Source organism: Pseudopipra pipra, chromosome 1 (genome assembly GCF_036250125.1).
Source record: "Pseudopipra pipra isolate bDixPip1 chromosome 1, bDixPip1.hap1, whole genome shotgun sequence".
Lineage (NCBI taxonomy): Eukaryota > Metazoa > Chordata > Aves > Passeriformes > Pipridae > Pseudopipra > Pseudopipra pipra.
In genome coordinates this window covers 129,597,843-129,609,886 of record NC_087549.1, presented here as the reverse complement: position 1 = coordinate 129,609,886, position 12,044 = coordinate 129,597,843, and the positions used below count along the sequence as shown (strand labels likewise).

At 37.2% G+C, this 12,044-nt stretch overlaps 1 protein-coding gene across 5 annotated transcripts in view; it reads left to right on the top strand.

The window, feature by feature from the left end:
- Nucleotides 1-6,505, top strand: part of UMAD1 (UBAP1-MVB12-associated (UMA) domain containing 1) — a 79,132-nt gene extending 72,627 nt beyond the window's left edge. For all 5 annotated transcript variants that reach the window (XM_064676599.1, XM_064676595.1, XM_064676629.1 and 2 more), the window contains one exon: nucleotides 3,633-6,505. In XM_064676599.1, coding sequence (XP_064532669.1) covers nucleotides 3,633-3,875 — 243 coding nt within the window. In that variant the 3' untranslated portion in view covers nucleotides 3,876-6,505. The remainder of the gene's footprint in view (nucleotides 1-3,632) is intronic.
- The last annotated feature ends 5,539 nt before the right edge of the window (nucleotides 6,506-12,044 follow it).

The window sequence follows — 12,044 nt, the reverse complement described above, 5'->3', positions numbered from 1 at the left end:
TAAAATGTGACTTGTTAAAAATTAAAAAGTGAATTTGAACTTTTTTAGGTAATGAAAAATAGCATTTTTCATGGGAGAGACAGTAGTGGTTTATGTGTGAGACTAAAATAGGAAATCTTGACACCTTTTCTATTTATGCAGTAAACTGATCTTGTCATATTGGGTCCAAAACCTTCTCATGAGGAGTTGGGTAAAGTGAGACCCAAAGACCATTGGATCTAAGATCAGATTGTGGCATTTGTTATACTGACCTGACACTTTTCTTTGTTCTTGACTTATCTGTACAATGTTGCTCTCAGCCATTTCAGGCTTTGTTTATGATAGTATTCAAATAGTAGACTATTAAGAACCTCACTGATAGTAAGCAGAGATGGAGTATGGTAAAATGATACTTGAACAGTAAAATAATTCTAACATAATTCATCCTTCCTTACTGCAGTCTTGCTTTCAAATATGGAGTGGGACTTGGGAACAAGAAAAGCTAGTTCTTGCTCTGTCACTGTCAGTACATGTATCTGCTGTGTACAGAAAGGATTTTAATTTCTAGGGCTGCCCCTTTAGCACTATTCTAACAAAAGTAAGGTTTCTGGAAAAAAAAAGAAGATCCAAGATGCTTTGCTCTCTCTCTGATTTTTTTTTTCTCTTTTTCAAGTTAGTTTTAACCCATGATAGTCTTAATTCTTATTGTAAATCACGTTCATCTGGCTTGTGAGACAATTAAGATATAAACAGGTGTTCATAAAAGTATAATTTGCCAATCAAAATAAACATTAGATTCTAGGGATTTCTGATTATCATCTGAGCGGTGGGAATAGAGAGGACAGTGAGTGAGGGATCATGTTTGCCTGGAATGCAGGAACGGAGGGAGGCTGAAGGGTCTTTGAAGATCTTGTTTAATTGATTCCTCGATGTAACCCTGTTTTTCCTTTGGGGCTTTCTGGCTGCCCCTCAGATTAATTCATGCACAGTAGAAATTAAGGGAAGTATTTAAGTTTACAGTAGCTACAAATTTAAGTACTTCTTTGAAGTGTCGTGGGGTGTTCTTTCAGATAAATATCATTAACATCAATAAACGTTCTGTGTGTTTGGCAGTGCTTTTTGCAATAGAATATGTCTACAGTGGAAGATGTTTGTGAATTTTGTTATGTTGCATACCTTGAGCCTATTTGGCCCTGACAAGAAGGAAGACTTCCCTGTAAGTGTTATCAGTGAGCAGCTAGAGAAGCTAGTATCTCTTTTAATTCAAGAGCTGCTCATCTTCATCTTGGAGATAACTTGGCTCATTAGAAAAGTTCAAGAGATTTTAGGGTTTTTCCTGAACTTACAGACTTATGGTGCTATTGCCCATGGTTTTTTCGCTCCAAGCTTTGAAAGCTGTGGTAGTAGAACTACGCAGGCCATCTTCCTGACTTCCCTGCTAGCTTTCCTATTTTCCCTGCCCAAAATCAGTAAGGAAAGCCAAAACTTTTCAACTTTATCAACTCTTGCCTCTGCTGTTGCATGTAGCTTTATGAAGAGCTGTTAGCTACTCCTAAGAACAGAGAACTGAGAAAAGGAAAGCAAGGGGAAATAAAGAACATGAAGAAACATCTGTAAACTATAGCTGTAGGAATTATGTAGTACAGACATGCTGGAATTAAAGTAGCTTTAGAGAATATCGCTCCTCTTTTGTCTTGGATCATAACCAGTAAGGTTAGTAGCAGTCATGTAGCAGTCATTCCTTTTAATAAACTTCTTAACCTTCAGAAAATTTACATTATTATCCTGTGATATGATAGTGACAGATCTTGGGAAGTTTATCATATGCTTTAGGTTTCAAATCATTGCAAGTATGAACAAAAGCTTCCAAATGAGTTCAGAGTGTGCAGCACCACTAACCCCTTCTGTCCCACCAGCTTGTGGAGGAGTGTGCTTCCTCCAACACCCAAGATAAGTACTGGCTCTGAACAGGCTTAGATTGGCAAGAGTATCTGTTTCACTGTTGGCACGTTAATAGAAGGTTTAGCACTGGTTTATCTGTCCTACTAGATGAAATCTTGGGTTGTGTAAGGAATTACTAGTACTCAGGTTATGTTCAAGTCAAATCCAGTTCTTCCTTTGGGAAGGAGATGGAGTGTCTTTTCCCTGGCTAAATGCTTAGCTGTGTTACATACTCCAGGCTAGAAAACAAAGTACCCACTGCCATCCCACCACCCAAACTGTCCTTCTGTCAAACAGCAACAACCTGTTCTCTGCAACAGCCACGATCTGTGATGTTCAACTCCAGCATAGATCAGATGTTGAGCAGCACAACTCCCCTAAAAATCATGGAATAATTTAGGATTAAATCCATCTCCATACAACTAGATCCGTTTAACTCTTATGATCTGCTGAACACCACATTAGTGTTTAAAGCTTTCGGTGCTCTTCCTTCCCTAATAACAGTATAAGCTTTGGATTTTTCTGTGTGTTTAGTGTGGTGGGTTGAAAGGAAGAAAACGGGACTGCAATCAGAAATTAATTTCTATGTTTGTGCCTCTGACATGACTTGTTAAGCACTTTTGAACAAATTACTAAATATTTCTGTATGTTTGCTGATATAAAGTATAAATTCTTATAACAAACATCTTACTCCTAGAGATCAAAGAATCATAGAATGGTTTGGGTTGGAAGGCATCTTAAAGATCATCTAGTTCCAGCCCCCCTGCTGTGGGCAGGGACTCCTTTCACTAGATCAGGTTGCTCAGAGCTTGTTATTGGTCAGGAATGTCATTATAGGTACCTGATGTGAGAGCTATGACTTTGTTTAGCATTTTATTGCTATAAATAGTAAAACAAGTTGGATTTGATTTCCACAGGCAGAGTAAACAGTCTTTTCTGTGTTTTTAAAATGGTAAAAGTTTTAGGATAAACACATAATATGGTCCTATTGGCAGGTCAGTATCAAAGCTTACAAGTCTATTGGGTCCAGCATCTGATCAGCTCCAATTTTCTCTAAATTGTGTTGACTTCTTCTGTATGGCAGAGTTTCTTTATTTCATTGTTGTTTTTTGGTTCAGGGGTTGCTGTTGGCTTTTTTTGAAGTTTCAGCTGTGTTTTTCTGTAAAGAACATACTTGGCAATGCATTGCCATACAATGGACAGCCAATTGTGCAATTCTATTTCAAATCGGAAAGCAACGTCATTAATATTTTGAAATAACCGAGATAGGAGTGTTTTTATCATGAAAGTCATGCCTTTGTTGGACAACTTCTGAAAAGGCACAGGGGGAACAAAAGATGGAGCTTCATCAGTTATGAAATGAATTATATGAAGTAATTTCCCCTAAACCAGACTGAACATAATGACAAAAAGTCCACCGGCCATATGGGTTTCATAAATGCAGAGTAACATTAGGTGGAGATACCTCAGTAATCAGTCCAAAAGATCTATTGTTGGTTTAGCCTTAATTCAGGCCAACCTGAGCCAAAGAATTATATCAATGTGTATTGAGAACTGCTATTTTAGATCTACCTGAACTGAACTCTGAATGTGCTTTTATTTATTTTTTGTTTGTTTTGTTTCCCTTTATTGTAGGTCATTGTGGTTCTAAGTACAAAGCCGTAGTTGCCTGATTGGTGGTGTCTAAATGTCTGTTCTTCTGTTCCCTTCAGAGATCGCAGTTGACTGTACCAAGTGCAGAGGTGGGAAATCAAAGGAGTCAAAATTTGGAAAGCAGCCCTTTCATGTCAGACCTGCTGAGCGACGTACCCTTTGCCCTAGCACCACACGTGTTAGCAGTGCAGGGCACCCAGAGTGACGTTCCTGACCGATTGCTCACCTACGACATCAATGATAATTTATCAAGATTTTGGTATGACTTTACCCTTGAAAATTCAGTGCTTTGTGATCCATAATGTTTTCTTTATTTTCTCTGCCTCTGTCGAGGAATAAGTCTTAAAGGGAAGATGAAGACTTATTTGGATCGACTTTATATTTTGAGGGCCTGCCACTGGTGTGTCAAATGGATTGTTATTCACAACTGTGATATATTTCTTAGCTTTAAATGATCTGTAACTTAATATGTTAAATATTCTATTTATCCTCAAAGAAATCAAGCAACTGTTTCAGCCTGAGTAGGAGACTGGCTATTGGTATCTACTTCCAATATGTAGGCTGCAGGCACAAACATTTCATAACTTTAGAGGAAGGCTAGCACTGTTTTGTTACTTCACTCAGTTACCAAACACATAGATCCTGTTACATGTGTTGAGATCAGCTCTGATTTTGTACAGATAGAAACCAATATTAACACTAAAGCAATGCTGCTCTGCAGTACTGGACAGACAACTTTTCTGTGAAACCGAGTTTTAAAACTCAGAGTTAGTTACGAGTCCTTAAATAATCTTGAAGACTTAATAGATTAAACTTAAAAATTAGTTAAAATTGGTTAAACTTACCAATTTTAAAATGAAAATCAGTTGCTTCCTTCCCTTTTCCAGTAGATGGTATTTTGTCCGTCTCATTTTGTGCCTGCCCGGAGAAGTCCTCCCCGCCTGCCTGTTGGCTGCTGTTTGTTCTCATTACCACATGTGTTCCTGATTTATATACAGATCAGCTTTTCCATTTTAACCTCTTTGCCCCCTGAAGAAGGAAATCTCAGGACACGTACTTTTAATGGTCACACCCTTCTTTTTTTAATTTGTGTGCCAGAGATACAGATGGCAATGTTTAACAACAGGAAAACATTACATTGTTTCTTATCCAACTAAATTAAACTGCTAAGTACCTAAACATGCATTCTCACAGACCACTGTGTCCCTGCTCGCAAGCTTTGAGCATGTTTTTCCTGACTAACACCAGAGTTGCTGTTTCACGAGCAACAGCTCTCTGATGTAACGTCACAGTTTGTGATGAAGAATGATCTGTGGCACACAAAAGACTACACTGGTTTTCTCTCTTGGGGTGCAATATTTATATTGTGCCAAATGTTAGTGGATATTTTCTTATATTTTCTATGCTCTGTGGTAGCTTAAAATACATATATTTTCAGACTTGCATCCTCTTACAGTATTTGAGATAAGTACTGTAAATGATGTAGAAATTATATTGTGAATATATCTTAGGTTGTTAAATATTCATGGTTTAGATTTTTTTTAATGTATGTATTTAATATTTTTGACAGCTATGTTCTTAAATGTTTTGAAGATATTGTTTTAGGGAGCGTGTCTGTGCTGCACTACAATAAAAAGATGCTAAAAAATAGTGAGTTATTTTTTATGTGTGAGAGTTACCATGTGGTTTCATCTGTATTGTTTACTACAGCCATGACCGTTCAGCTTTCATGGGAACTTGAACTTGAAAATTCTTGAAAATCTTTTCAGTGTCATTTAAAAATTGGGGTCCTTCTAATAAATTATATCACACTTTCATCTGGTGGATTCTGTGTGCTGTGCTGGTGACTTGTGATGGCTTAGGAGGCGTCCCTGATACTGCTTTGAGGATAGTGTGGCTGGGAGCTGGGAAGTACTAAGGCCTCTTAGAAGGAACAATTAATTTACAAAGTTGTTCAGAACTGTCTTGTGTGCTGAATTTTCTAGTTAATGCATACCTGAAGCACTAATTTTAATTTTAATTATTATTTTATATCTAATAGTTAAAAAATGGCTCATTTGCAAATAGTATGTTTCCATTCAAGTTATCTATTTCGAATCTGAAATGTTTATGCAGCTCAGCTAGTCTAGAAGCAGAATTGTAAAGCACTGTTGAAGACCAAACAAACTCACAATACTTGTTCTTTCTTTGCTAGCTGACTTGGCATGTAATTTTTTGCATTCATTTTTTTGCCTAAAGTTAGATGATTTATCTAAATAATTACAACTTGTCAGATTTGAGCTCTGTTACACTCACAAGTACCCCTTCAAAAGAAAAAGAGAGACAAAGGAGAGTAGGGAGGAGGTTGTATTCAGCAGGAGGAGAAATGTGGGTGGTAGATTAAAACTTGGCCTTCACCCTTAATCATCTTCCATAAAGGATAAGAGTAGCAAGGGTACTAGTAATGGCCAAGGGTACTGGGAATGTGTCTTCTGACTGCTCTTTAGCAAGAGCTAAGGCTCAAACACCTCTCTTGCCTGAGATCATCCCTAAAAGTCAATTGAAGTCTTATTGCATCCAGACAGTGAAGGTGAATTTCTTCCCACTGGGAGAAGAAAAAGAATACATTTAAACTGTTATAAATTAGTAAGATTTATGACTACTACTATTTGTCCACTAATAACATGAAGATGGCACAAAATCTTCAAAACATTAAAGATTTCGAAGAGTCTCAGTTCACAAAAGATGTGAACTGCTTGTGTAGGATATGTTTGACATCATACGCTGATTATTGCATAGCATATGTGTGAATGTATGTGTGTCTGTCACTACCAACAAATACTGGATGGTTCTATGTATTGTTATTCAAACCTTTGACTACGGATGAAGGAATATAGTTAATTTAAAAAAAATAATTTAAAACTATTAATAAAATCAGTATCAAAACAGTAAACCACCTTGGCTCTCCTTTCTGTATGTTCTGTATATAATAATCAGAACATGAATAGAACTGTTTGCTTTGTGTTATGCATATATATGTAAATTTTTTTGACAGAACAGAAAGAAATTTAATAGCTAATGTCATTAACATCAGAATTACAACAGACTGCCAACTCTAGGACTAATAATGAAAGATTGAGGTGTGTTCCTGTGCCTCCTTTGTTAAATATTTAGAGTTACTTTAGTTCATGGGAGAATTTGAGCTTCATTAGCCATTCTCTACATTTTCCTTGCAAAAGGTGTACTCTGTGTTGTGTGATAGTTTTCTTACTGAACTTTTTAATAAGTCAAACCTAAAAAGATTCTTATTATTTTCTCTGGAAAAGTTGTAAATACAGGCTCTGGAAAAGTGTAATTTGAAATGTAGAAAAAGGGGAGTGAAGCTCACATGTTCAAAGGTAAATCAAAGAATAATTGCATCCAGAACAGCCTGACAGAAGGCTTAGTGGGAGCTGGTCCCTACAGAGAACTCCCCAGTGACAAATGGAGCCATGGAACCAGACAATGCCGTGTCTGGCAGGTCAGGCAGTGATTACATATCCAGTTTCTGCTCTTTTCTCTAAAGTATGATCCAAACCCTGATATGACAGTCAGCAAATATACACTTGTGCGGTCACAGAGGAAAGGTTTTGACCTAAAGCAACTAAAGGAAAAAGGCAAAGAGCACATTCACCACAGCAATTACAGTATCTCAAAATAACACACAGGTTTTTGCATATTTAGCTGGAGAACCTGTTATGTTCACAAAAGCACTATAGCAGCCTCTTGGGCAAGATGAGCAAGTTGTTCTGAACAATAGCATAAAACTTGAGCTTGAGAAACTGTCCTCATCCCCACAACCACCCTTTTCTTATGACACAATAATTCATCTTGCTTTGTGTTTTCTCTGCTCAGCCTAGTGAGTATGGAGAGGAACCAGAAATGCAACTCCTAGGGGTAAATAACTGCAACTCTTCTGCGGATGACAGGGCAATTCCAGATTAACCAGATTCATTTTCAAAGCCAGAGACTTTCTGTACAGCAAGAAAGAGGCAGAGTATCCTCCTAAAATTCCAAAGGTACACTCCTGTTTGGTGTTGTAGAAGACAAAGGTTTAGTAGCCAAGTTCATTCAGGCCACCTGCTATGCTGCAACTCTTCATCCAGCATTAAGCTTGGTGTTCTGTAACAAGCTTGCAAAGTTAGAAAGCAAGTATGTTAGGCCTGATTTCTTCCCATCAATATGGCAAATTCCTTAAACTAAGCAAAATTATTGATTTGCCTGTATGCTCCACTGAGACCATGTTCTTTCTCTACCAGAGATAGATATTTATGTTCTTTGAGTCTCCTAGAGAACTACCTCTTTCTTTTCAGCATCCTTCTTCTGAGATGAGTTTCCACAGACAGTTTCTTACCTCTCCTTCTGTCTGAATCACAGCTATCCAGAAGAAGAAGTGTAAGTATTCATGCTTACTGGAAGGAGAGAAAAATCACTCCCTTGTTCCTGTTGTGTTGACAGTCAGTTAACTTGGAAGCAGTACTGCCCATAGAAAGAAACTGAGATTTCAGTCAATTCATAATTTCAGTAATTTCAGATGCCAAGAGTGTAAGAAGTAAACTTGATCTTCTAGGCATGACATCTCGCTGTCTGTTTAGTTCTGGAGCACACATTTGAGATTCTACATACAGGTACATGAAGTTTTTCTTGACACTACCTGATGCTAATGAGTAAGACTGGTCCAATTCTCCAGCATGTGCTGCTGGGCTGGCTGAATGATCTAAGAAGGAGTAAGATCCAAAGCACTACTTTGACCTCTGTGCGGAGAATTTTTTTCCTCCATGTATAAATATTTTTAAGCATTAAGAACTCCTAAAAAACAAATGCTTTAAACTTTGTTTTTTGAAGCATATTAATGGAGAGTTTTTCTACATTTTTGGGGATTGCAATAGACCTTGACTAATCCTGGACGTAAATCAGTATTATGCCCCTTAGTCTGTTTTGTGTACATGTAGTAGACAGCACAGTGGTCCCTAATGCTTAAAGCCTCTGTTCATTAACAAAAGTAATGGGAGAGTAATGATAGATCACATACTCTTTTCAACATTTCAGAGAAAATACTACTTTTTAGTCTGCAGCTTTCCATGTAGTAGCCTTTCTAAACAGTGTTCTACTCCAAAAACCAGTCAGTGAATATTTCATTAAAGTTTATTTTCTGACAGAGTAGCTTGAAGAGCTTTGCTGTATCACTGCTCGGTGTTTTGTCAAATGCATCCCTTCTGCAGAAGCAAAAGTCTGAGCCAGCTGCATGGTTCATAAAATAAACCAGAAGTTGTAAAGCTTTCAGCAGGTTATGATGAGATATTGAAGAAGCCTTTTTTTAATTCTGTAGCAAAAGAGAATATCTAGTGATGGAAGTGGAAGTTATGATGACCCCAGAAGGATGCAGCAGCTGTAGACCAGAGAGAAGAGAGGGCTTAGTTCTGTCAGCCAATTCAATTCACTTTTCCTTGCTGCAAAGATAAAATAAACTCTTGAGATCAAAGATCTAATTTACAAGGCTATCCTCTTGTCAGTTGACACATGTACTTCAATAACAGAACATGAAAGAAACTGCTCACAAGCAAACAAAAAAAAAAAGAGCCTTGATTATATACATCCTTCATCCAACTCTTTGTGGCTATCAGCATTATGGTTAGAGTAGCCACGTGCATCCGAATGTTCATGTAACTGTTCTGGGAGGTCAGCTTTGGGCATCCATCTAAATCTCACTGAAGAAGAAGCAAATGGACTCAGAAAACAAAGCCTCAGGTGAAATAGCCCATCACAGTGTGAAGGGAATTACTTATTTAAAGCAACTGATACTTGTTAGAACTTCAATCTGATCGATGTGTCAGCCTTTTTATGAAGCATTCTGCTATTAACTAATTTTCCTTAAGAAATGAAGTAACGCATGATGTTTTGAGAACTGTAGCGTAATTTCCTTTCTCAGCTGTTTTTAGAAACTACTGGTGCATCTGCTTGGCTTATTCTGCTCTTAAAGATATTTTTAGATTACTGCAACTCCAATTTTGTCTATGTTATCTTTAAATAGGGATTGTGTCAAAGACTTAATATTTATCTTACCAATTGATTCAAAGTATCATCTTGTTATTATTTGACTTTTATGTCTTCTGTAGTTTGGCTAGTTCTCCTTCAGTTGTTTCTCAAATGAAAAACATTTACACTTCTCCCTCTACTTGATAGGGTGGAACAGAATGTGAATTAAATTTTTGCCAGAAAGGACTGTCAAATTTTATTTCAAGTAGCATTACAGTACTTCCAGATATTACATATCAGTCATGGTATAATTATGGCTAAAATTGGACACACAGGGTTAATGTTCTCTATTTTTTATGTAGTTCAACTCATGTTGTAATTTAACTTGTGTTTTGGGGGTAGACAAAGTAGGAAGTTGTCCTATTGGCAACTGATATTTAATTAATAGAGGGATTCAAAATTACTTCCTTTTTATATACACTTCCTTTTTACCACATGTAGTTTGCAATATATGCATCCACACAGTGATCAAGTTAAAGTAACTGCTCCAAAGCTAGAAGTTGCCGTCAGGTTTTTAAATGGCATCAAATAAGAGGCTGTTGATTGAGAAATGGAAATGTAGTGTTTTGCTGTAGATCTCTCAAATACTTTAAGGTAGAAATCAGTATTAAGATTCATCAGTATTTTCATCTTAAATCTTCAAGATTCAATTCATCTTGAATCTTAATGCCATAAATTAAATTGAAGGCAAATTTTAAATCTTAGGACAGCTCTAAAAAATAGAGTGAGCGAATGAACAAAGATGGTTGATGTAGTTTTGTTTACTTAGAGGGCAGCTAGATAAGTTATTGCATATTACAGTTAATTCCATAAGAAATTTTGTGTAGCAGACTGTTGTTCTAGCTATTGATTTGTACAAATCTGAGAGAAATTCTAAGAAAAAGCCATTTTCCGTGATACCATGTTTGTCCAAAACTGTTCACCTTCATATTTAAGACTTCTGATTCTTCAAACTAGCCCTCTTCACCGCCACCTCCAATGGCTGCCTCTTCTTCAGATGAAAGCTGGGTCCTATTTTAGAAACATCAGTTCATTGCCTCCTGGGAGATACTCTGCTCCATCCAGCTGGGACTGGACAGATGGTTTCTGGCATGGGGCATATCCTGGTAGACGAGCATCTCCAGGGTGGTAGTCCTTAAAAAAAAGGATGTTGTAAATAGATACCCTGTGGGTAAAAACAATGCAGACTTGACCGACTTCCACTCCTATCTCTACATGACCAGCCACATGATGACAAATACCTGACACAGCTCCTCTAAGCATGCAAGGTGGTGCTGAAGTCCTGCTCTGTCTTCTTGGGAAAAAACTTGCCTTTTTTTAATCTGAGCAAATTCATCTTCTGGTGATCTGCCAGTATTAGGAGGTTGCCTGTGCCATTTCACCCTGCTAAACCAAAAGGGGAGATTTCAGACATGATGCTAAAGGTTACTTTGTAGAAGAAGAAGTCATCCCAAGACTGATTTGTTCACCACAGACATCAAAAAGAAATGAGATCAGATAAGACTTGCTCTGCAAGGATCTCTTGTAGCAATGGAAGTCTCTGGCTATTTATAAGAATACATGCACAGTGTCTCTTTTTGGTATTAGTTTGGTTTATATAGTCTTGTCTTCATGGCACAGAGCAGGAAAAGTGTTCCCACTGTGTCCTTGGCAACAGCAATTTAGCTGTACAAAGATTATTTTCTCCAATATAAAAATAATTGTTAGGAAGAATAAAAGCCACCCTTCTTAAACAGATGAGCTAATTCAAGCAAAGGATAAAATCTTACTTGGAAATTTGCAAATAGGTTATTTTGTTTTTAGATAAATTGCAATTAAGTGAACAAGGCTTTTCTGGCACCTACTGCCTCATCTTGCTTCAAAGAGTTATTTTGGCTCATACACAAACTAATATTTGCTTCCCCAAAGAAACAAACTATGAAGATAACACTGAAAAAGTTATCCTTTGAAACACCATCCATTTCTGATATATCACTCTAGTCTGGAGATCATGACCCAGTAATTTGTCAGTCTCCAAGAGAACAGTGCACTCTCTTGTAGAACTTACTCCGAATCTGGTATCAGAACAGGTGATCTGTGCAAAACTATCTCAGCAAACTAGATCAGTGTTGGCATTGCCAGAGCAATAGAAAATGAGAGAAGGCATGCCCACAGTGAGATTTAATATAGAGCACTGGTGACATTGAAAATGTTTATGCTTTTGGAAATGTCCTATGCTTTTCATCAGGAAAAAAAAAGGTGGCAGTTTGGCACTCTGCTCTTATTTTTAAAAATACTGAGGGTCTACTTTGCAATAGCTGAGAGAAATGTTTTTGAGAGCACAGTAATTCAGCAACACTTGGCTTGCCCTGTTTACCTTTTCCCCTTATATATATCTATTGATCTTAAACTCCTCTGACCTAGAGAAAGCCTCTTCC